General features: G+C 51.8%; 1 protein-coding gene across 1 annotated transcript in view; it reads left to right on the top strand.

Annotated features, from left to right (window-relative positions):
- PDLIM4 (PDZ and LIM domain 4) overlaps window positions 1-18,776 on the top strand; it is a 56,202-nt gene extending 37,426 nt beyond the window's left edge. The window contains exons 4-7 of the mRNA XM_064458280.1: window positions 7,357-7,535; window positions 9,946-10,103; window positions 14,916-15,036; window positions 15,931-18,776. Of these exons, the coding sequence (XP_064314350.1) occupies window positions 7,357-7,535; window positions 9,946-10,103; window positions 14,916-15,036; window positions 15,931-16,135 (663 nt within the window). The 3' untranslated portion in view covers window positions 16,136-18,776. The remainder of the gene's footprint in view (window positions 1-7,356; window positions 7,536-9,945; window positions 10,104-14,915; window positions 15,037-15,930) is intronic.
- The last annotated feature ends 3,350 nt before the right edge of the window (window positions 18,777-22,126 follow it).

Genomic DNA, 22,126 nt, shown 5'->3' with positions numbered 1-22,126 from the left:
CTGCGGACATTGGCTGCAGTGTAAATCTGTTATTTGCATTCAGATGAAAACAGTGCCGTCTGTCCCGTGTACCTCCTCTGTGGGGTAATAATATTTCCATTTCTGGGACTTTTGAACCAGTTTATCAGAGACAAAGCAGTGTCTTTGCTGTTGAAAAACTGGGGGGGAGGAGAGGAAAGGATTGCTGTATCGCAGCTGTCTTCTGTTGAGGTTGAACTTCAGTCTTCAGAGTGTCGGGATATGGTAGGATACATCTTGTGTCAGGATATGCTAGAATCAGTGCCAATTGCTTGTCATATTAGCATGAAAGAGGACTTGCAGCAATGAAGGGGGTGAAACTTTGCTCACAAAAAGCCATCTGCCAAGAGAGATCAGAATTGGGTCATCAAAGTGCGACTGTACCCCTTGGGTCAGAAGAAAAGGCAGCCACGGGCAGAAACTGCATGTTTGCTTTGAAGAAAAACCTATTCTATCCCTTTCTTTTGCTGCCAGGTCTGAGCTAGCCCCAGTGAGCCCCGGGCAGCCGGCGGTGCCAGGCGCCCATCGGAGAAGCGGGGAGCCCATCACCAGGCTGTCTGGGCACGTCGGACAGCAGGTGTGGTGGGGACGGGTCTCAAACCACCCCTCAGCCTTGCAGGAACCGTGATGGGTTTGCTCTAAGCTGACCTTCCTTTGGGTGTAGCTATTGAGGCAGATGGTGTGACGATGTCCTAATGATATTAGTGACATCCAAACGTTATCCCGGTTCTGCAGAAAAATATTCTTGTCCTTTTCTCTTCCATGGTGGGCAGCTGAGGGACCAACACCAGGGACACATCTTTTAGCCATATATTGCAGAGAGTTGGAGAAACACTGGCAGGCTCCCTGCAGAACATTGTTTGGAGTGAGGGAGAGAAGTCAAACGTCGGTGAGGAGCCGGAGCGCTCGGAGGATGGACACAAGTAACAAGTGTGCTCACAAGAGACACCTTCAAGGTGACCCTGTGGCTAAGGGATGCTTTGACCTCCTGGTGCACAAATAGCAACGCTCGCATCCCTAATGCATCATTTTGGTAGCAAACGCCTAGCTGATACTGACTGATCGTGTTCTGGTTTTAGGAAGAGAGTGGGTCTGGAGTACATGAGGCAGAAAACTGCAGTCGGCTGAGCCAAGCCGTTAATGACCTTCAGCTCTATTTAAGTCTGATGCGGCGCGTGTTTTTAACCGAAAGCAGGACTGGCTCCCCGGGCTTAGGAAAATTAACACCTTGCAGGGGATCCCCGCGGCGGCTGGGTGCCTGCACCGCTGGGAGCCGGAGCTGCTGCTGGTGCTTTCCCTGCAGATCATCTCCCACCGCACAAGTGGGCTCCAGGATGGATTTGGGGCTTGGAGGGGTAATTTCGGAGGTGTGTTCGGCTCTGTGCTGGCGGGTCTGCTCCGAGGAAGGCTTCTCAGATGCACCAAAGCTGCCGTTGCTCAAAGCTCTTCCAAATCAGGCCATGGGTGTAGGTGCTTACGTAGAGGCTGTAGGAGCCGACGTTGACCTCTCAAATTAGCAATCTTCAGTTTTAATCTCTGTCGGATAGTCTGGAAAATGAGATTAATTATTTTGTTTGTGCTTCTGGCCTTTTAAGGGTCTAATTTAAAACACTGTGATGTGGATGAACTTTAAATGCTTTGGGTCAGAACACAAAGTCTGATGTTCTCTAAAGCTGTGTCTAAAGCCTGCAGTCTCTAGAGCTAAAGGCTTGTATTTAAAAAAGTCTGGAAGGACAAATAGGATGTTGTGCAAAATATTTTTTTAAAAAATCTCCGCGCCCCCCCCCCCCTTTTTTTTTTTCTTGAGAATAAGAACTTGAAGTCAAACTTTAGGAAAGCTTGGATGTATTTCACCAAAGGGTGTCAGTTCCCAAAACTCTTAAGAAAAGGTGCCTGCTCTAGCATATTCTCTGAGTGCGAAGGGCATTTAACTCCTGCCGCTCTGCAAAACAGAGCCCTAATGAGCATGGCTGAGGGTGGCTGGTCCCGGGGGCAGGCGAGGTGGCGAGCCCAGGGGCCTTCTGCTTGCTGAGAGACGGGCTTAGGTATAAATCCATGAGTTAAACTCTTCCCAGCTTTGGATCCCAACATTATTCCTGTTAAGCAGACGGCTAAAGCTGTGTGCTCGCCTTGATGTATTTTGAAAATCTGAAGAGATTTATGCTTTTTGATGACTCTACAAAAGGGGGTTTCAAAAGATGATAAACTCTTTCCAGAAGAGATGGGGACTGAGACTGATTTTCGGACCTTTTGGAAGTTCCCTCTTGGCCACATGTTTTCCTACTTATGGGAACGCTTATTTCAGCAGTGATTAGCTTGGTAGAAGTTTTTGAGTCTTCTGTCCTAACTAAAAATCCTGAGGGATGAAAGTGCCTCTAATTCAGCTACACCAGCAGATCAGGGGCACAACTGTAATGAGCAGGCAAAGCCTGTCGTCTTATCCATTACCTAGAATACGTGTTCCCTCTGCGTGGTGAAGCCACAGACTGTATTTGTATTTCTGTTGAAACCTTTAACTTGCTTCTTTTAATGCTCCCCTATATGTTTCCTGAAATTGGAAACGGTGTGTCCTGTGAAAAGCATTTGAGCTTCGTTACTTTGCTGATTGTGCTCGTTGCGCCACTGGCTGTGTCCAGGCATCACGCTGCAGCTAAACGAAATGCCTTCGGCTGATATAGGGGAAAAGAGATTTGCTAATAAACAGGCATGGAACAGAGGGACTTGCTAGAAATTGAATAAGTTGCTAGAAATTGAATAAGGAAGGAAGCAAGCTCTCCCTTTTTCTGGCTCTCTGAGGAGTTCCCAGGATTAAATCCACGCAACCTGTCGTACGGTATCTTTCCATTAAATAGAAAAGGAAAATTGTTCCTTTCATGCTCTCTACACTGCATTGTGTGGTGGGGATGAGAGCCAGGCATCCAAAAACAATCTCTCTTTCCTCTTAATAAATAGTGGCACCCAAGAATGCATTTAAGACTCTCTACAGAGTGAGGTGCCGCTCAGTGCAAGCAAAGTTGGTGGCATCTGGCTGTTGGTGTCCGAGGGTCAGTGTTAAAAAATCATAGAATCGTTAAATTTGGAAAAGACCTCTAGAATCATCAAGGCCAACCGTCAACCCAACATTCCCAGGCCTCTTAAACCATGCCTCCAAGGGCCATGTCTATACATCTTTTAAATACCCCCAGGGATGGTGACTCCCCCACCTCTCTGGGCAGCCTGTGCCAGGGCCTGACCGCTCTGGCAGGGAAGGCGTTTGCCCTAAAACCCAACCTAAACCTCCCCTGACGCAGCTTGGGGCCGTTTCCTCTCGTTCTATCACTTGTGACTTGGGAGAAGAGACCAACCGCCACCTCGCTACAACCTCCCTTCAGGAAGCTGTGGAGAGCGATAAGGTCTCCCCTTAGTACGCAGGAGCCCGGTGGGCTCGGGGCGAGGCACTGCTTGCTGCCGGCGCTGCTCCTACCGCAGCTGTGTGTGCCCGACTGCCCCGGCTCCCTGCGCCTCCTGCCAAGAGAAGCGCTGCCGCGCGCCGCGTCGCGTTTTCCTTCTGCTGGAAATAGTTCCTTGGGATATTCGGGATAAGGCACGGGCTGCATTTGTGCAACGCTGATAAACGCATCTCAAGGAGGAAAAGGTGGCTTGATGAGGCCGCGCAAGGGGTGGCCAAGGCAGGTGCGTGCTGCAGGTCATATTTTTTTTCCGTTTGCGGTGACTCATTAGGACCCGAGGGAACGGCAGGGAGATGTGCTGGGGAGGGTTAGGCTGGGCATTAGGAGAAGGTCCTTCCCCCCGAGGGTGGTGGAGCCCTGGCACAGGCTCCCCAGGGAGGCATCACGGCACCAGCCTGGGGATATTCCAGAAGCACTTGGCCAAGGCCCTCAGAGACACGGTGTGAATTTGGGGTGTCTTGTGCAGGGACGGGAGCTGGGCTCGGTGAGCCTTGCAGGTCCCTTCCAAGCCAGGACATTCTATGATTCTCCTCCAAATAATCCATTTTTTCCTCTGCTTGCTCCTTCTCCTGGTGGGAAGGGACAGGCTGGGGGTCTCCAGCCAGGTCATGACTGGAGAAGGTGGGTCTGGCTGAGGGCACTCGCTGCACATCGTGCTGCCCTCCCGTACTGCAGCCGCACACAAAACCACCCCAAAACTCACCTGCTCCCGGGGACTGGGACTTCAAACAGCTCCTTTCTAACTCTGCCTTGTGTTTATCTGGTGTGGGACAGCTGCGTGAATCATGTTTGCCAGGAGTGGGGAGGCCTGGGCTCCAGGAGCTCCAAATGCTGCGTGTCAGGAGGCTGGTTACGCTCCGTAATTGATGGTCCTAGAAGGCAAGCGTGAGAAAACAGATTGCACGTTTCTGTTTCATAGGCTAAGAGAGTTCTCCTTGGTGAAACTTCACAGGCCAGCTCTTAGGAAGCATTTGCAAACCCTCTTTAATTTAAGAGAGGCCATAAAAAGCAGGAAAAAAAGCCAGTAGAGAAAAGCAAATTAAGTCCTGAAGGGGGGAAACTTTTTCTGATCTTGAATTTGAGAACTGGAAAGAAATCCATCTGGTTCTAGGTTTCCGAGAACGAATGCATGAGTGTTTTGAACAATGTGAAGCCTTGCAAAGGTCTCATGGGAAAATGCTGAAGCAGCCTTTGAGATGAGAAAAAAGGACTCAGCTCAATCCTCAGAACCGCTTTTTGTGCAAGAGGAAAGCTGTGTAGCAGGGAAACAGAGAGCGACAAGGAAGGCAAACTGGTGTGCTCTCAGAGGGGTAAATACTTTGTGTGTGTTTCCCACAAAGCCATCATCTGCTCTTGACATGCAGCACAGCTCTCCAAAGCCTGCAAAGAACTTGGTGGAAAAGGCTGAGGGTCATCTATTGCTTCATCTCCATGGTCTTGGTAGGTGTCAGGGTAGCGGGAGTGCTCCAGGGCCCGTCAGGAGGAGCCTGTTGATCCCTATGGATGCTTCTGGGTCACCTGTGGCTTTATTACATGGCTGAGTAGATGTAAGGGTGAGCTGCCACCACCACGAGCACCCCCCGTCCGCAGGGACGGGAGCCAGTGGCGACCGAGGAGGCTGGGCAGCTCGGCAGCGCGGGGAGAGCTCTGCAACGCCCCGTTTCCATCACCGGGCTTTCGTGCTTTTTGGATTATGCCCAAGTTTTAGCCTTATAGCAACGTTTGCTCTTGATGCGCAAATTGTTGAGCTTAACAGGAATGAATGGCCAACGCTTTACAAACTATCTCGGATTAAAGCAAGTCCTTGGAGATTATAGTCTCTGGGCCATTGGATGGTAGAACTTCCCATTCCAGAAGTAGCCGCCAGCCCCGCGCTCCCCAGCGAGGGTTGGGGTGTCCCTGGTACGGGGAAGCCCATGAGGCTAGAGGGGAGAAGAACAGAGGGACCCTTGCCCTCTTCTCTGCAGGCAGAGGCTCCGGCTGCCGCTTCCCTCGGATCAAGTGCACATCGGAGCCCCGCCGCACGCGTAATTAACGGTAATGGCTTTTTAAAAGTATAACTTTGGCCTGCCAGGCAGCAGGGGCCATTGCTTTCTTCCCCGAAATGTTTATGATCCTTCTTTTCCTTTCTGTGTCACAGTTGAAAACATTTTCTTTATTTCCCTTGAAATCATAATATAAATCTGGGAATTGGAAACCCATAGCCTGGTTGTAATTTTTTTTTTAAAAAGAATATAAATTGGGGAACAGTTAAAATTATATTATTCCTGGCAGCAAAATTCCTTTTTTAATAGATAATTTGAAGTTATTATGTTGGAAGCAGTTTTTCCCCACGTGTGTGTGCACGCACAGTGTGGAAGGAGCAGCGCCGAGAGGGCTCAGGGTGGCTGTCGGGGCTTTCGAGGCGGTGGAATTGCCGGGAGCTTGCCGGAGTCTGCCGTTTTTGAGCCGGTGGCAGGAAAAAAAGCCCTCAAAGGCACCATCCTGCAGTTCTTAATTGATCCTGGTTTTTATCAATGGGAGTTTTGCCTTAGGAAGAACTGAAGGATTGGGCTTTCAAGAGCTTTTTCCTAGCAGAATCTGGTTTTTATTTCTCTTAGCTGTTCATTTTTACAAGGCTTGGGAGCACCAGTGTTTTCTGCTATGCACCAGTGACAGACATTTGTTTCCAATTAGTATTTATTGGATTATTTTAGTCAAAAGTAAGCTTTGTGTTAGAGCCCTGCAATACGCACGTTGTTATTTGTTCGCAGGACGGTGTTTTCTTTGCCTGCTTGGTTTTGCATCACCTTCAGTCTACTGAAAAACTGGTGCCAGGCAGCATTGCTGGGGGCCTGCCCTGCAACAGATTAAACCCGATTAAACAGATTACAGCCTCTTATACAAGCATCTCTTTCTTCCATCGGTACGGGCATGTTTCTGACTCGCATGGCTGGAAATAGCAGGAGCCGGCGCATGTCCTTAGGCTGTGTCTGGCTTTCTGCTGCTTTTCCCGATAGCTGGAATTAGCCCCATTCCGGGGAAGGGGCTGCTGGTCGCTCCCCAGGCTGAGCATTAGCAGGTAAAGCCTGGCTCAGGTGGCTTGTGGCAGGATTAGCAGTAGGTACTGTTGGATTTATGGGTGTGCGCAGGGCTGACTAACAAAGCTCTGGAAAAACACATAGGTAATGTTTTTTGTAGGTAAAATAATATGGAAAGCTCGCGTTTTAATGGCATCTGAGTTCCTGACTTGAGGTCATATGACGAAAAGATTTCCGTAGTTTGCCTTGGGAATTACAAAGCCGATGAAAATATGAATACTAAGCTAAACCCTTGACCAATGCATTTCTCACGTTGTTAATGACTGGTGTTATTTCGGGAGGAAAACCTCCGAAACGAACACGGCTCTTTGTGGACGAAGGTAGTTGCAAGTAAGTGGAAATAGCAGGATTGGCCCCTTGGCTTCAGGTCTTGCCCAACCTGTAGCTGCAGAGCTTGGGTTTTATCGTGTTTTGCTAATGTAAATCAGGAGTGATTGCCCCGAAGTCAGGAGAGCGATAAGTGCTCTTGGAGTGATGTAACTCGAAATGAGAAGCAGACTCGCAGCCTTTCTTTTGCGGAAATAACAAATATGCTTTTACAGGAGAATAAATGCAGAATACTTGGCAGTGGCTCACCGTGGAGAAACAGGCAAGTTCATTTGGTCGGAGACCAAGGAAAGCTGCACAGATTCAGCAATATTTAAGTGCAGGTCAAGCCTGAGTTTTCCTTTTCCTGCTGCATATCTCTGTTTTCCATAGTACATATAAAATATTATTACTGCAAACTGCACGTCCCAACGCAGCCTCTCCCTGTGTATCACGCTAAGAAGTATAAATCTCAGGTGGTTCTGCTTTTTCTTTCCCTCCAGGACAATGGGCCTGCCCAGAGCAGGAGGCCGATGCCCCACGGGGCTGGTGGCAGCCCCATGGACAACAAGCAGATGTTGAACGTGCAGCACCACCACCCGACCCGGCTCTACGCTAACAGCGGCTCCGAGTCGGCTCTGCCGGGCCAGCTGAGTGGGCTCCACATCACCCCTGCCCAGAGGTAGGACGAGAGCACGGCTCACGCGCTGGGTCCCACTGCTCTTCACGCAAACTCGGTTTCGGGGGTGTGCGTTGAGGCTGTGGTGCTCCCCGAGCTCCAGAGGTGCTGGGTTCAGCTCCTGCTCCGTTAGTCGAGAGTAGGTGGGAGGAAAAAAAAAAAAGAAAACCCCCAAAAATGGTGTTTTAGAGATGCCAAAGGAACAAAAGGACCACGTGCACGTAAGTAGCAACTGCAACACTGAATTTAAGCTTGTGATGCCGAAGCAATGTTCAGCCATTTATCTCAGAGATGGGTAAAGGTGCTGGTTTTCCAGATCCACGTAAGATCCTTCTATTGGCGAAGGGGGATAGGGAGATTAGCGGTATCAGATCCAGTCACTAGGCTGGGAGCGTCACAGATGCTAGTATCCTGTTTTTTCAACGTATATATTCAGGGCTGGATGGAGGGTGTTGCCCTCCTAGGAGTGGGGATGACACTTCCACAGACCCCAGAGCAAACACTTGGCCTGGGAGCTGGAGGTATCTGCAGAGAAAATTAGCCCCAGTAAACATGGGATGTTCATAAATGTAAGATCTGCTCAGTGCAGCTGTCCGGGAGGCTGGGAAATAAATAATGCTCATAGGAAAGAAAAAGCTTTTGTGTAGCCAAGAACAGTTTGGGTGGATAACTCGGACTTTGAGACAGGCCAGGTTGTGGGCTGCGCTGCTTTCGCACGGCTTATGCCGCTGATGATTTATGCTCCTCCAGACTGGCAAAATATTCTGCAAGAAAGTAACGTCTGTATGAAATACAAAGAGCAGATTTTTTCAGCTGGGGAACTCTGTGCCTGCATGAATTCATATTTCAGTGATGCTGTGAGCCAGCTTGTTCCCTGCGCTGCTCCAGGAAAGTTAATGAAGTTGGAAAGAAGAGAACCGCACAAAAAATACGGAGAACAAAAATCTGATGTTATCTGTGTGTGAGCCAAAAGCCAGGAGGTTAGCTGGGGTGTTCAAGTAGAATTGGGTCAGAAGTGCATTCGCTTTGAATTTGTGCTTAATCAGGCTGGACTGGTGTCAAAACCTGCCCTTTTTCATCAAAAAATGTGTGAACTGATGTACGAGAGGGCTGTGGCAGCACGGATAGGCACACGTGCAGGGTTTTGGCTGGCCAGGGGTCAGGGGGATGGGTCCTCAGTTGCCTCGGCTGGCCAGGGGTCAGGGGGATGGGTCCTCAGTTGCCTCGGCAGCCCCGGTCCCCGGCGCTTCTGCCCCTCGTCTGGAGAGGTCAGAGCCACGGGAGAAGCTGGCGGGTCACTCCCAGAAAACGGAGCTTTGGCTTTTCTTGGAAAATGAATTTTGTTTGTTGTTGTTTTTTTCTTTGTTTGAAAGTGAATTTTCTTCCTTATTTTTTTGTTTTTAACGTGGTCACGAATATAATCCTGGTGAGGAAAATGAGTCAGATGGTGGCTAAAATGTGTTAAGCTGCCTGATGGGGTTCAGGGCTCTCGCTATTTTTGCTGGTTTTGTAATGACCTTGATGATCTTCTCCTTAAAAAGGAAAAGGAGCCCCTTCCCATGAAGCTGGGCCATGCCTTGGGGCCTCAGCAAAGCGCAGCAGCACTTGAATTCGTCGCTACTCAGCAGGACACTTAACATGTACCTGAAATATTTTTGATTCCAAACGACGCTTTTCATGTTTTGATGTATCGAATGAACTGGAATAATGGTTTAAATTACTATTTGTTGCCTGTTGTACCCCAGTCATGCCACACGGAGCCAAGGAGCAGCTTCGGGTCCGGATGCTGAGGGTCGCCGTGTGGCTGGGAGGGACGTCACGGGGCCGCTCTCGCGTCCGTCCCCGGTGCCGTGCAGCCCGGGGTGGGGGGTTTCTCATTTAAGCTGTGGGCTGTGTCTGGCAAATGGACCTTTTAATGCAGTCACCTACAGAAACGCTAACTTCAAAAGAGGCATTTGTGGGTGGTAAGGGGAGCTGCTGTCATGCCTGTGCCTGGCAGCAGCACCCGCTCTCCCAGTGCCGGACGCCCTAACCGCAGTACAAGGGGTGGGTGGATCCCCTGGCCCTACATAATTAATGAAATGCATTGTTTTTACCCGTTTGGTTTTTTTTCCATAAATTCCATGTGTGGCAGGGCAACTTACAGTGCTTGTAAGCAGCTGCCCTGTCTCCTGAAGGCATCTGGTAACTGGGCCAGCCCTGGCTGTGTTGCTCAATCGGAGGCGAACAGGGAATGAGTTTAACTTCCCCGGTTCAATGGCTGTTCCTGGGACGGGCGTACCTCCAGGCAGAGAAACGCATGGGAACAGAGAGGTGTTTAATTGAATCTGTGGGAATGTGGAGGTTTCAGTACCTCCCTACTGAGCTGACAATTGCTGTTTGTATTTGACTTTCTTGCTTTTCTTTAAAACAGCCTCGACCCCTTGAAGTCTCTCCCACGGAACAGAAATGGGATTGATGTGGAGTCGGATGTCTACAAGATGCTTCAGGATTACGAAAAGCCTGTTTCGGAGCCGAAGCAGTCTGGATCTTTCCGATACTTGCAGGGCATGTTGGAGGCTGGAGAGAACGGTAAGGAGGTTGGCACCCACAGCGTGTCGCGAGTCCCCTACGCCTCCCCACGGCCGCGGCTGTGGCACTGCACTGCTGCTGGGCTTAGACCATTATTCAGTCCCTCTGCACCCCGCTCCATGGCCCCACACCCACCAAGTTGCTGTTACAGGCTTAACCTCCTTCTCCTTCCCCTGCTGAGGTCCAGAAGCTTGAAAAGCCTCTAAAGGACCCGTCTGCAACAGCTCATGGGGTGGGCTTGCAAACGCCTCTGCTCTGTCATTTCACCACACGCTGCCTCGGTGCGGAGGCGGCTCAGCACAACGCGGGAGGGTCCAAGCACCCGGTGAGGGGGAACACCCAGATGGCAAGTTTCAAATCAGGGTTTTGGATACTCGGGCCAGCATCTGGGGGCTTACCAAATTTTGTGGCTGATTTGAGCATCGTGAGAAAGTTGTATTTGCAAACAGCTTCTGCGTGGCAGCTGTTTTCCTGAGATGGTTTATGAAATGTAATGGCCTGAAGCGGTTGTGTAAGATCACCGGTGGAGAACCGTAGGCCTGCTTGAGTAAATGGCATTTGCATAAGGGTGTGGGATGGTCCTCACAACGCCGGGATAGAGATCAGGAGCTCTTGGCTCCCTTCTCAGGTCTGTCGCAGCTTCCTGCCTGCGTCGTTAACACGGGCCGGAGCCAAACCCAGGCATTAAATAAGAGATCCCCAAACTCTACATTTCAGCTTCTTCTTATTTGCCTTTCAACCTTAAGTCCATTGGGGTTTTTATGTTCAAACTTCCAGGCTTCACTTTGCAATCACTAGGGCAAGACTCTTCCTTCTGCTTCCTTCCAAGAGCCTCATACGCCGATCACGTGGATCCAGGAACTTAGATTTTTATGGGAAGATAGCAACTACTGCAAACCTCATTACGAAGCTGCGAGAGGTAGCGAGTCAGGCTGTTGCACTTCAGTTTCTGTGTATATAAAATGATGGAGAACGGTATTCTTTGAGTAGAAGGATATTGCTCCTTGCTTTGCAAGAAGCACAATCGCAGGTAACTTCTGAGCACCGAGTTTCCACCAATTTTAGTTTTCTCAGTTCGACTTAGGCATGTCCAGAAAGCGTGAGATGGGATCGGCCTTGCAAGTACTGGGTGTAAATGTTACAGCCCCTCCTAGGCTGGCAGGAAAACAGGTGTTAATTACAAGTTCCAGACGTACCTTCAGGTGCTTCACTGAGAGCAAGCACAAGCAGCTTCCCAGCGAGGCGTCTGCTGCACCCCCAGGTCTCCTCATTAGGAAGAAGGAAATGTCATAGAATCGTTAAGGTTGGAAAAGACCTCTAAGATCATCAAGTCCAAATAGGAAGCGTTTGTGTTAATCCCAATTAATAACGCTGCTGCCCCTCTTCCTCCCTAATCTGTGCCTGGGCAAGGGAACAAACCCAAAGCTTTTCTGGTTTGCTGCTGCCTCGCCTTGCATCCCATGGCCCTGGGGCGGCAGAAACGCAGCGCTGCCCTTTGGGAGGAAGGGAGAAAGCAAAGGGTGTGGGCGGGGGGAACGTGGGGGACAAAGAGGTGCCGGGACAGTCCTCGGACGCTGGGACTGTCCCGGCCAGTCCTGGACCTCTGCTCGCCCCGGAGGCATCCCGGTGCCAGCCCATCGCTGATGCAGCACTGTGTGTTTGGAGCCTGGGGCTGAGAGGCTGCCGGTGGGTGCCAGCCAGCGTGGTGGCAGGCGGGAGAGGTCACCTCGGGGGGCTCTGCCACCCACCCTTTCCCTCTCGGCTGTGCCGGGCAGCGGGCAGAGGGGATGTGCGACTGGCTGCAGGCACCGTCTTGCTCATGCCTCAGTCGTTACGATGCTATCAGTGTTTATTTCATAAGGGATGAGAAATGAAGTGAAAAGCATCTCTCCTGGCATAAAGCTCCGTGATGTTTCAGCACAGTTGAAATCCCCGTGAGTGTTCCTGCTAGGTTGTTTTACAGCTCCCACCCCTTCTCCTTTTTCCTTAAGCCTAAAATTATATATTTTTGCCCGAGCCTGCTGTGTGTTGTCCTTTTAAAGTCAAGATCTCTCCCACAGAGCTGGGTGTCTCAGGCAACAACCTGTTTTATATGGGAGGTGTTTCTACTGCAAGCTGTATTTTCTTCAGCCTCGCCAGCTCTGTCCTGCGCCTGTAAGGAGCAATGTTTCATGCTGAGGGTCTGGTGGAGGCTGGAGGAATCGCAGCAGTCGTCTCCATAGGCGCAGGAGGGATGAGTGCTGCAGCCACAAACGGGGACGGCGGTGGTTAAGATTGTGGAGTTAAAGCATCTCACTGCCTTGCCGAGGACCACAAATTATGATAAGACTGTGGGCTGGTAAATAGAAGGAAACGATCTGTCGTTTGGGAAGATGGGAAGCAGCCCTCTCTGCAGGGCTCGTTTTGCTGTAAAATCTATTCCCCGCCCCTCTTTTAAGCAGCTTATCCAAGCTCTGATGCACTCTGCCAGAGAGGCAGTGACAGCTTAACTGTTAAATGTTGGCAGATGAGCGTGTCTAGTCCAAGCATGCTGTATCTCATGCTGGGGGAAGCCAATAGCTTGAGCAGTTGTTTTGGTTTATTCCCAGCGAGGCAGCAGAAGGACTCACCAGGCGAGGGTGGCTGGAGGTGGCCGAGCGCTTGGAGGACCCCTGGGGTGAGCAGCCTCGGTCCGCTCCTGGGCAGGCAGACTCGCACGTACCAAGGCTCTCAGCATCTCCAAACACTATATTATATCTTGGGAAAGCAGGGTTTGGTGAGAAATCAGTTCTTTTGGTTTTACTTGCTTGGCTGGGACCATTGGCAGTGTTGGTCTCTGGGTCAGAGCCACCGCTGAGATGGGCTCTGCTGTGGGAGGGTGCCCGCGCATCCTCAGGGTAACCCCGCAGGGACAGGATCGGGGGTGCTGCCTCCTCCCCAGCCGAGCCCAGGACAGCGGGTGCTCTGGAGATGCGGGGAAGCGGGGGTCCCTCCACGGAAGGAAGCTCTGCCAAGCAACGCGCTTCATAACATACCACGTGAACCTGGATGAGAGCAGTGAGTGACCGCAAGCAGTGACGCACCGCTTCCAGGTACTAAAAATTCACTTTAGGAAATGCAGAGACGTTCCTGGAGCTGCGGTGGGCACTTCCGAGCGAGACCCAAGTGGAAGTTTCCAAAACCGGCGCAGCACGCGTGGATACCGGGGTCAGAAAGCGCCTGGGCCCCTGCTGAGACCTCCTGGGCATCGTGGGCTTTAAGCACATGTTTAAGATTGACCACGGGCTGAAATACCCTGGAAGCTTAGGGGGTGCAGGAAGCCTCAGGGCTGAAGAATGGCTTGTTCATCCAAGAGCTGCTCTGCTTCTCTTCCAAACTGTGTCAGCTGATGGAATAAAATCCATCGTCCTTCTTCGTGAGCTTTTCCTTTCTATAACCTTAGGCCATCACAGAGGCACCGCAGATCAATACATACCCAAAAGACCAGTCAGCTGTGAGCCATGAAAAACCACGCAGGGATTACTGGAAACTTTTAAGTGTCATGGTGGTTGGCAACAGGTGTGTTTTTATTGCCCAAAATGCGAGGGCAGATGATGGATGATCTGTAGGGAGGAGGGCTGCAATGCTGGAAACTTTGCCGTGATGTTGTTCATATGCACAAAATTTTTATTGCTTCCTTTCCTGTCGTTGGATCTTTATGACAGGAGGCTTCGTGCCACAGAAGACTTTATCTTCTATCACAATGTTTTATTTTAGATTAATTTAGATTATTTGAGATTAAATGAGTGTTCTAGGAAGAAAAATGCATGTAGCTCTTGTATTGTTTGTCCTAACTTGCCTAATCTCCACAAGGCTTTCATCATAGAATGATTTGGGTCAGAAGGGACCTTCAGAGGCCACCCAGTCCAACCCCCCTGCAGGGAGCAGGGACATCTCCAACCAGACCAGGTCACTCAGAGCCCCGTCCAACCTGACCTTGAACGTTCCCAGGGATGGGGCATCGACCACCTCTCTGGGCAACCTGGGCCAGGGTTTCACCACCTTCATTGTAAATAATTTTTTCTTTACATCCAGTCTAAATCTGCCCTGCTTTGGTTTAAAACCATCACCCCTTGGCTTGTCACAGCAGGTCTTGCTAAAGAGGTCACCCCCACCCTTCCTACAGCCCCCCTTTAAGCACTGAAAGGCTGCAATAAGGTCTCCCCGCAGCTTCTCTTCCCCAGGCTGGACACCCCCAGCTCTCCCAGCCCGGCCTCGCAGCAGAGGGGCTCCAGCCCTCGGAGCATTTCTGTGCCCCCTCTGGCCCCACTCCAACAGCTCCATGTCCCTCCTGTGCTGAGGGCTCCAAATCATCCATGTCTCTCGCCCGATGGTGGATCTACGAAGTACACCTGAAGTGTTGGTGTGATAGAATCTCTTCCTATGTGTCTTTAACTCACTAAATGGTATTGTAGCCAAATCAATCTCTCGTCTCTAGATTAAGGCTGCTTTGCCTTTTGATAAGGTGACTGTAGTGAGCTGGTGCTACCCCAGTACATGGATGGATCATCTGCTGATGCAGCCAAGGGCTTCTGCCACCATCCGTGCTTTGTTAGGATGAGCGGAGGGTCAGTGCAGTGTCCTGCGGTCATCTGCAAACCTGAATGCTGTGTGACTTCTGAGACAGTCGGTTTCACTATCTGCTTTTTACTTTCTTATAGGCAAGTTGCAGGTTCTGTTCTGGCAGGCAGAGATTCATCTGACTCCTTAAGGGAAAAATAAAAAAGGAAAAAGGAAAAAAAAAGCTCCAAGAGATTGAGTTTTCAATCTGTGTCTGTTTAAAATTCTTGGCAGGTGAAAAACTCGACAAACTGAGCAACCCCCGAAACATCAAGTCCCCAGTGTCAAAGCTTGGCGGTGCCATGTCCGGGCTGCAGATGCTCCCTGAGTGCACCCGCTGCGGGAACGGGATCGTGTAAGTGTCGCGCCTCGCCGCAGGCTCCGGTTCGGCGGGACGTGGCTGGGTTGGGTCCTACCAGGCGTGCGGGCTAGGATTTATAGCAGAATACCTTGAATCCCTTTCTGGTTTTTTGCTAACCATGTATAAACCTGGAATTGAGGAATACCGTTTGGATTGCCCCTTTTAAGGGAATCTTGCAGCAAAACGGGGATGATTCATGGGATGGTTTCTGCCCTGCTTATCATAGTAACTGCCCAGGGACTATGAATAGCGCCGGCGGTGCTAGCACTCTTTCGCTGCCTTAAGGAGGGAGAAACACTTCAAGGGTCAAGTAGAAGATGTCTGCAGATTGGTTTTGTTTGTTTGTTAGAGAGTTACTCTCCAACGGATGGATGTTGGTTCTGATTTCAGAGAATACAGGCATTTTTCTACTCCATTGTATTGTAATTTATGTTGTGTTGTAATTTATGTTCTGCTCAAGCCAGATTTGCTGGCTGAGCGTCCGCTCCGCAAACGCCTGTAACCACGCTCTCGCTGGTGCTGTGTGTGCGCAGCCCCAGCCCTGCCAGCGGCGCTGGGAGGATGCTGGCTCCCGGCGTTCGGATCTGGGCTGAGCGCAGATATTTGAGGCTCAGCTTTGCATCGAGCCGTGGAGCGGTGCTGCGGGGGGGGGGGACAGATGGGAATGGAGCATCCCTGCTTGCAGAAATACGCCAGAGCCACCGAGCCTGGAGCAGGGTGGCAGCTTTGGGTGGGCTGAGTTGTTGGGATGGGAACCCACAATAACACCCTTACGTGCCCCTACACGCCGCTTTCCTTCACTCACTCGGTTTTGCTTGAGGCAGCAGGAAAAGCTGTTAATGCTCGTCGTTTCCCCATCTCACCCGAGCTCTCCCCACCTCTCACCAGGGGCACTATCGTCAAAGCTCGGGACAAGCTTTACCACCCCGAGTGCTTCATGTGCGACGACTGTGGCCTCAACCTGAAGCAGAGAGGATATTTCTTCATCGAAGAGCAGCTGTACTGCGAGACGCACGCGAAGGAGAGGGTTAAGCCCCCCGAGGGATATGACGTGGTGGCTGTTTATCCAAACGCTAAAGTTGAACTTGTCTAAACCCAGACTGTGCTCTGGAGAGGTCGGGCGGCCGCGCGCCCACCCACGTCCTCCCCGCCGGCTGCGCAATGTGGCTGTAATCAACCCCGATTACCAAAGCCCAAGTTAAAATGCCTTTTCCTAGATAAAACCGTTTACACTTGGGATCTCCAGGGGGTGGTGTTGAAAGCATACGAACAGGTTTTTCCCTTCTTTTTGACACTCTGCTTTTTGGGTTGCTGTGTTGGGTTATTAGTCTGTGCCATAACCTTATCCAAGATTTGTGTAAATATTGATTAATTCTCTACTCTGTGTTATATAAAACCAGTATTCCTTTTTTTTTTTTTTTTGCCCCCCCTCTTCTGAAAAAGCAAGGAAGATGTTTTTAAAGCTCAAAGAAAAAAAAAGGCACTTTAACAGAAGAAGCTGACTCCTATATCCTGACCTTAATCTTCTGCCCTCCAGCTGCCCCAGTGATTAAACACCCCTCCTCAAGGAGTCTGGGATGTGGGACCAGTGGGTGGGGGTCCCTGGCTTAGCCCCATCCCAGCAGATGTGCTGAGGAAGGGTGGTCTCTTAAAACAGCGATTCCTGTGAAATCCCCCGGAACGGGGCACTGCAACTTGAGGCTGACACAGACCGATCCGAGTTCCCTGAGATCTCCCCATCCTGAGCGTGTGAGGAGGCTTCTTTCTTCCTTCTTTCCCTCCTAATTCAGTTGCTCTCTGTATCTAACCACCCGAGCACACCTTTAAAGGGCACTGAATTAGCGGGGAGCCCAGCTCAGCTATCCCCACCTCCTGTGCTCCTGCCCCACGGCTGCCCTTGCTTTGGCTGTTCTGACTCTTCCCCAGCTTTTGCTAGTTTTTCATAGTCCTTTATTTCTAGATCCCCAGACTGCTCCCATCCGGGCCTGCCTCGCAGCGGGGAGGTGGTGATGAAATCCCTCCGGGCACGTAGGAAGTAACTGGGGCGGCGGCGAGCCCAGCTGTGAGCCCCGAGTCCAGAGGCAGAGGGTTCGGATTTATACCTGTATCCCAAGGCTGCGCTTTCAGCCAGGTCTGTCACCCACTTTATTTGGCAAGGAAAAATTTTTGAGGATCTTGGGATGTTGCTTTGTTGGAGAAATGGGGTTTTTTTTTCATGTTAGTGTTTGGCAGAGAGAAATAGAGTTCAGTCACCCAGCTGCTGGGTGCCACCGCGCGTGGTGGTAGGAGCCGTGTGTTTGGTACCACAAGGTTACTTCTGATTTGTGACAGCCGCTTTCCTCCTCCTCAGCTGAGAGAGGGAGGACGTGGGGGACAAAAAGAAATGTCTGTGCTCACTTCCCTTCCATGGAAAAGGAAAATAAGAGATGGGGCAGTAGCTAAAGCACTCGTTCCCCTTCTGGCTCTCCATAACAGGGGTCTGAGAAATCTGGGACTGGAGGAGGGTCGAGAGCGTTATCCCAGGCATGCAACTTCTTCCTACAGGTTCTGCACCCCAGAGGGACTAAGGATTTTAGGGTGTTAGAGGGCCACATTTAGACCTTTTCTTGTGGTGCCTTACAGGGATTTCAGCAGCTCCTGCCCCGTGCCCAGCAGCCTCCCGGCAGGGCTGGGCTGCCCTAGCGCGCATCCCGGCTGGGCACCGCCTCGCAGCCGAGGGACGCTGGCCCCGCGCGTTCCTGCTAGCGGCAGAACAACCACCTCCCCCACCCTCGGCCATCAGGATTTTTAATGATTAAAGTACAAGAAACGTGTGAAAAATTTTATCACGGCGCTGAGCCTTGTTTTTTCTCGTGTTTGCATAGCCTTGCTCAGTAGGTTGGACCAGCTGAAGGGAAATACTTGGGGCAAGGGTAAATGATGAGGAGGCTAACAACAACCAGGTGCAAAGCGTAACTGCCCCCTGTTCGCAGGCCTCTGCTTGGAGCTCCTTCGTTTGCCATCGTCAGAAACATTTGTTCTGATTACTCCATTAACCTCGTGCGTTGCCGGGCCAAGCTCCGCTGCCTGTGGCTTGAAAGTTCAGGCTTCACCCAAAGCCAGGACTGAATCCAGCTCAGCTGAGCAATGGAAATCTCACGACACGAATGGTTCTGGGGGGCTTTTCCCATTTTCCAGGGCAGACGGCCACGGCTGCCAGCTGGGGTTGTGTTTCACTCTCTGCAGCTCTTGTCCCCCGTTCGACTCCATGTGCGCGGCGGTTGTGTCTTGTGGAGGTGCCAGGCTTCCTGCAGCCCTGACACAGGGACCACCTCTTCACCGCCCTCCCTGTGAACACCTGAGTGCGTGGGCTGCTGGCAGGGCATCCCCGGTGCTCCCCCCTGGCTGCTGCACCAGTACAGCACTGGGAGCACCGGGCATGGGGCTTTTCTTTTAATTTAAAACCACGTTCCCACAAATCAATTTTTCTGCGCGGTTGTCTCATGATACCCTTTCTTGGGAGCAATCAACTCATTTGATCCCCGCTGAGGAGCCTAAAGCTGGAGCTGCCTCACACAACCCCATCCCGGGGCACGTTGATTCCTGGCTTCAGGCCACGTCATTCGCATTACGGGGTTTGTAGGAGCTGCCTCAAGCGAGCCTGCCGAGTCACCGGTAACGCTATTTAACCCTGTAAAATGTGGGGAGGGTGCCGTTTGTATGAAATACGAAATAAAATTGTACTGTTGGTTTTATGTCTCGCATTACTTAGCTTGGCCTTTGCCTGGTCCTGGCTGGGTCTCCCGCGGCAGGACCCGGACGTGCGGGGGTCCCTCGGTATCCAGATAAGGAGGACACTGGATAAACTTTAAAAAGCATCTTGGAGACAGAGAGCTGCCCTTCTCACGGCATGGTGCATCCAGAGCCTTGTGTGAGGTTTGGTCTGTGTTTTGGTGGGGGGTGTTGGTTGGTTTTTAACTCCTGAGACATTCCTGGGTCCCTGTATCCCATCAGGGGGGGGAAGGGCTATCTCATCTCTGCCCGTTATGGGAATGCCTGCGGGTGCCCGGCTCCTCTCCATTGGCGGGGCCCAACTCATCCTAGAGAATCATTAAGGTTGGAAAAGATCTCTAAGATGGTCAAGTCCAACCCCCAACCCAACACCCCCAGGCCTCCTAAACCATGCCCTGAGGTGCCACGTCTGCACGGTGTTTGAACCCCCCCAGGGACGGTGACTCCCCCACCTCTCTGGGCAGCCTGTGCCAGGGCCTGACCGCTCTGGCAGGGAAGGCATTTTCCCTCATCTCCAACCTAAACCTCCCCTGACACAGCTTGGGGCCGTTCCCTCTCGTCCTGTCACTGGTGACTTGGGAGCAGAGACCAGCTGCGATGGTCCAGAGCTTTACTGCGTCTGCCCCTGCAATGTCAATGAATTAGGTTTATTCGCAGCATTTAACCAGCTACGGTGCTGCTCCAAGGGCACCTTCTCCCGCCTGATGGCCCAGACTTTCACCAGTCCAGGAGCTGCAGCTCTGCGGGGCTGGGGATGTCACCTGCCCCGTCACTGTGGGAGGGTTCTGGGCAGCACCCGGGCTGGAAAACACCCTTCTCCTCGAGGATGATGTAAACCACGGCACAGCCGTAAGCACACAGCGCTCCTGAAACTCCCCTTTGCCTGCTCCGCTGCGCCACCGCTCAGGCTCATTCCCCGTAAGCCAGCACGGGGAGCCTGGAGGTGTGACGCGGGCACGGCAGGGCAAAGCCTGTCCCAAAAGCCCCGTCCCACCCTGTCACTGCTGACCCTCAAACCACAGGAACCCACTGGGTGGAAGGAGCACAGGGGATCAGGAGGAAGATGAGAGTGGGTTTGCTGGGGTTTAGCAGCTGTATGATGGAGGGATGTTTGCTTATGTAGCTGAACGCCACTAGTTCTGGTTTTAACAGTTGATTGGTGTTTGATTCACTGGTATGTGGGAAAGTCAGAAGTAAGTGCCTCCAACAGATATTTAATCTAAAAGGTTTTATTTGGAAAGCGTTCATACATGGGAATCGTTGCTTGTATGTGCCTAAAAATATTTAAAAAGACAAAGCCTCTGAGGATCCACATGTGGCATGACAGATTTTCATATAGTTCTGGGTCTGTGGAACTCCATGTCTAATCAGTGCACATGTCCAAATAATTAACATGCTTCTGCCTCTCCCCAGTTACTGATTTTTCATTCTCCCTTGAATGCATACACATGTCAGATGTGTTTATACATTATAGCCACCGCAATCCCCGGCCCCCCTGCCCTGGGCACTTCAGACCCCCACGGCTGAGCTCAGTGGGGCGATCCCCGGCTGGGAGACCAAAGAGGGGGACACAGGGCACCCCGGCATCCCTGGGGCCCCTCCGAGACCCCCGCGGCAGCCCCAGCCCACGCAGCAGCCGCCATCTGACCTGCCCAACCCCGGGAGCCTCCTCCAGGCTCCTCACTGCTTTGGAAAAAACAACGCATAAGATCAAACGGGACGAAGGGCACTGTTTATTAACTAAATGAGGTGGGACCAGGGCCAAACTGATTCAAGTTCTAATTGTTTAACATTTTCCATGTATCATCATTAAAGTTTCCTACTTAGCTGGGCATTATTTTCACCACCACACCCCCTTTTTTCTGCTGCTTTTGTCTGGAGCTGTTTTAACTTTGCTTTTGTTATTGGATGGCTGCCCCAGGGACCTTAAAAAAAAAATCTCAGCTGGTCCATTTGTATTAGGATAAAAGTCCTTGTGCCACAGGAGGCGAGGTAGAGCGAAAGAGGCTCTTTGGAAAAGTTCCATCTCCTCCCTTTCTCATGTATGAAAGAGGCTATTTTAATTACTTCAGGGGGAAAAAATCTTCCCCACGCATCTAATAGAACACATGAAATCACTCCAGACAGTAAGGGTACTTATCTGCAAGTTATTTTGCCTCTCTTTTTTTCTCCCTGGGAAAGCCCAGGCCATCGGGAGACACCCACAGAGCTCCCCCAACCCAGGAGCAGCTTCCCACACCGGGACATTTAAATATTTTGAATTTTTACATAGTCCTAAAGAAGTTTATTCGTGCAGGGAGAGCTGGTGGGGAGGGTCTGGTCTGCCGCCAGCTCTGCTGCTTTGGGCAGTTCACGGACACAGGGTCGCTCTCTTGCTGTGCAGAGATGCTTTATTAATGAAAACAGCTAGGGTGGGTTTTTTTTGAAGAAACACCTTAGTTCTTCAGTCCCAAACCCGAGGGGTGCCGGGAGGCCTGGGGCAAGCGTCTGTCCTCCCCAAGCTGAGCAGAGGAGACGCAAGCTGCTGGCACTGCGGCACCTCGGGAAGCTGCGGCTCACCGGCGGGACACCGAGCACCGGCCTTGGAAAAGCCGGCCGGAGGGGACCTGGGGAGGCCACCCGGTCCCTGCTCCTGTCCCAGGCGGCACCAGCCACCCGCGTCCCTCCCGGGAGATGGCTAACCTGTCCTGAGGCCAGAGACTCCCAGCTCCCCAGGCAGGGTGTCCCGGGGGTGCGGGGGAGGCAAAGGAGTGCATCAGGTGCATGACGTGCAGAGGGTTGCATAGGGTAGAGAGTGGAAAATGGGGGTGCACGGGGCTATATAGGATGTGTAGGGGGTGTACGGGAGTACATGGGGTGGATAGGGGCAGATGGGGCACATGGGGTGCCTGGGTGGCCGAGCCCCAGCCCAGCCTAGCCCGGCCCAGCCTAGCCCGGCCCAGCCTAGCCCGGCCCAGCCTAGCCCGGCCCAGCCTAGCCTAGCGCCTGTCTCCTGCACCATCTAGTGATGGAAACCGGAATAACCCGCGGTTTCAAGCAGGGTGGGAGAAGAACCGGCGCTGAGAGGTTTCCCGGCGTTGTGGGGTGGCTCCTGGGTGGGAACAGCCAAATCCACCCAGAGGGCAGCGCTTCTGAGAAACCTCTGGCAAAGGCTGCCCCGGGAGAGGAGGGTTTAAGCCGCAGCGATGGGTTTGAGCCTGTCCCCTGGGCTTCTGCGCGCTGTCACACATCCCGTCGCTTCTCTGGCAAGATCCCTTGCCTTTCCTTGCTCTGATGCAGCCCTGACCCACATCACCGGGCCCTGACCCAAAGG

Source organism: Phalacrocorax carbo, chromosome 8 (genome assembly GCF_963921805.1).
Source record: "Phalacrocorax carbo chromosome 8, bPhaCar2.1, whole genome shotgun sequence".
In the NCBI taxonomy this organism is placed as follows: Eukaryota; Metazoa; Chordata; class Aves; order Suliformes; family Phalacrocoracidae; genus Phalacrocorax; species Phalacrocorax carbo.
The sequence above is the reverse complement of the archived record's forward strand: the minus strand, read 5'-3'. Positions and strand labels throughout refer to the sequence as shown.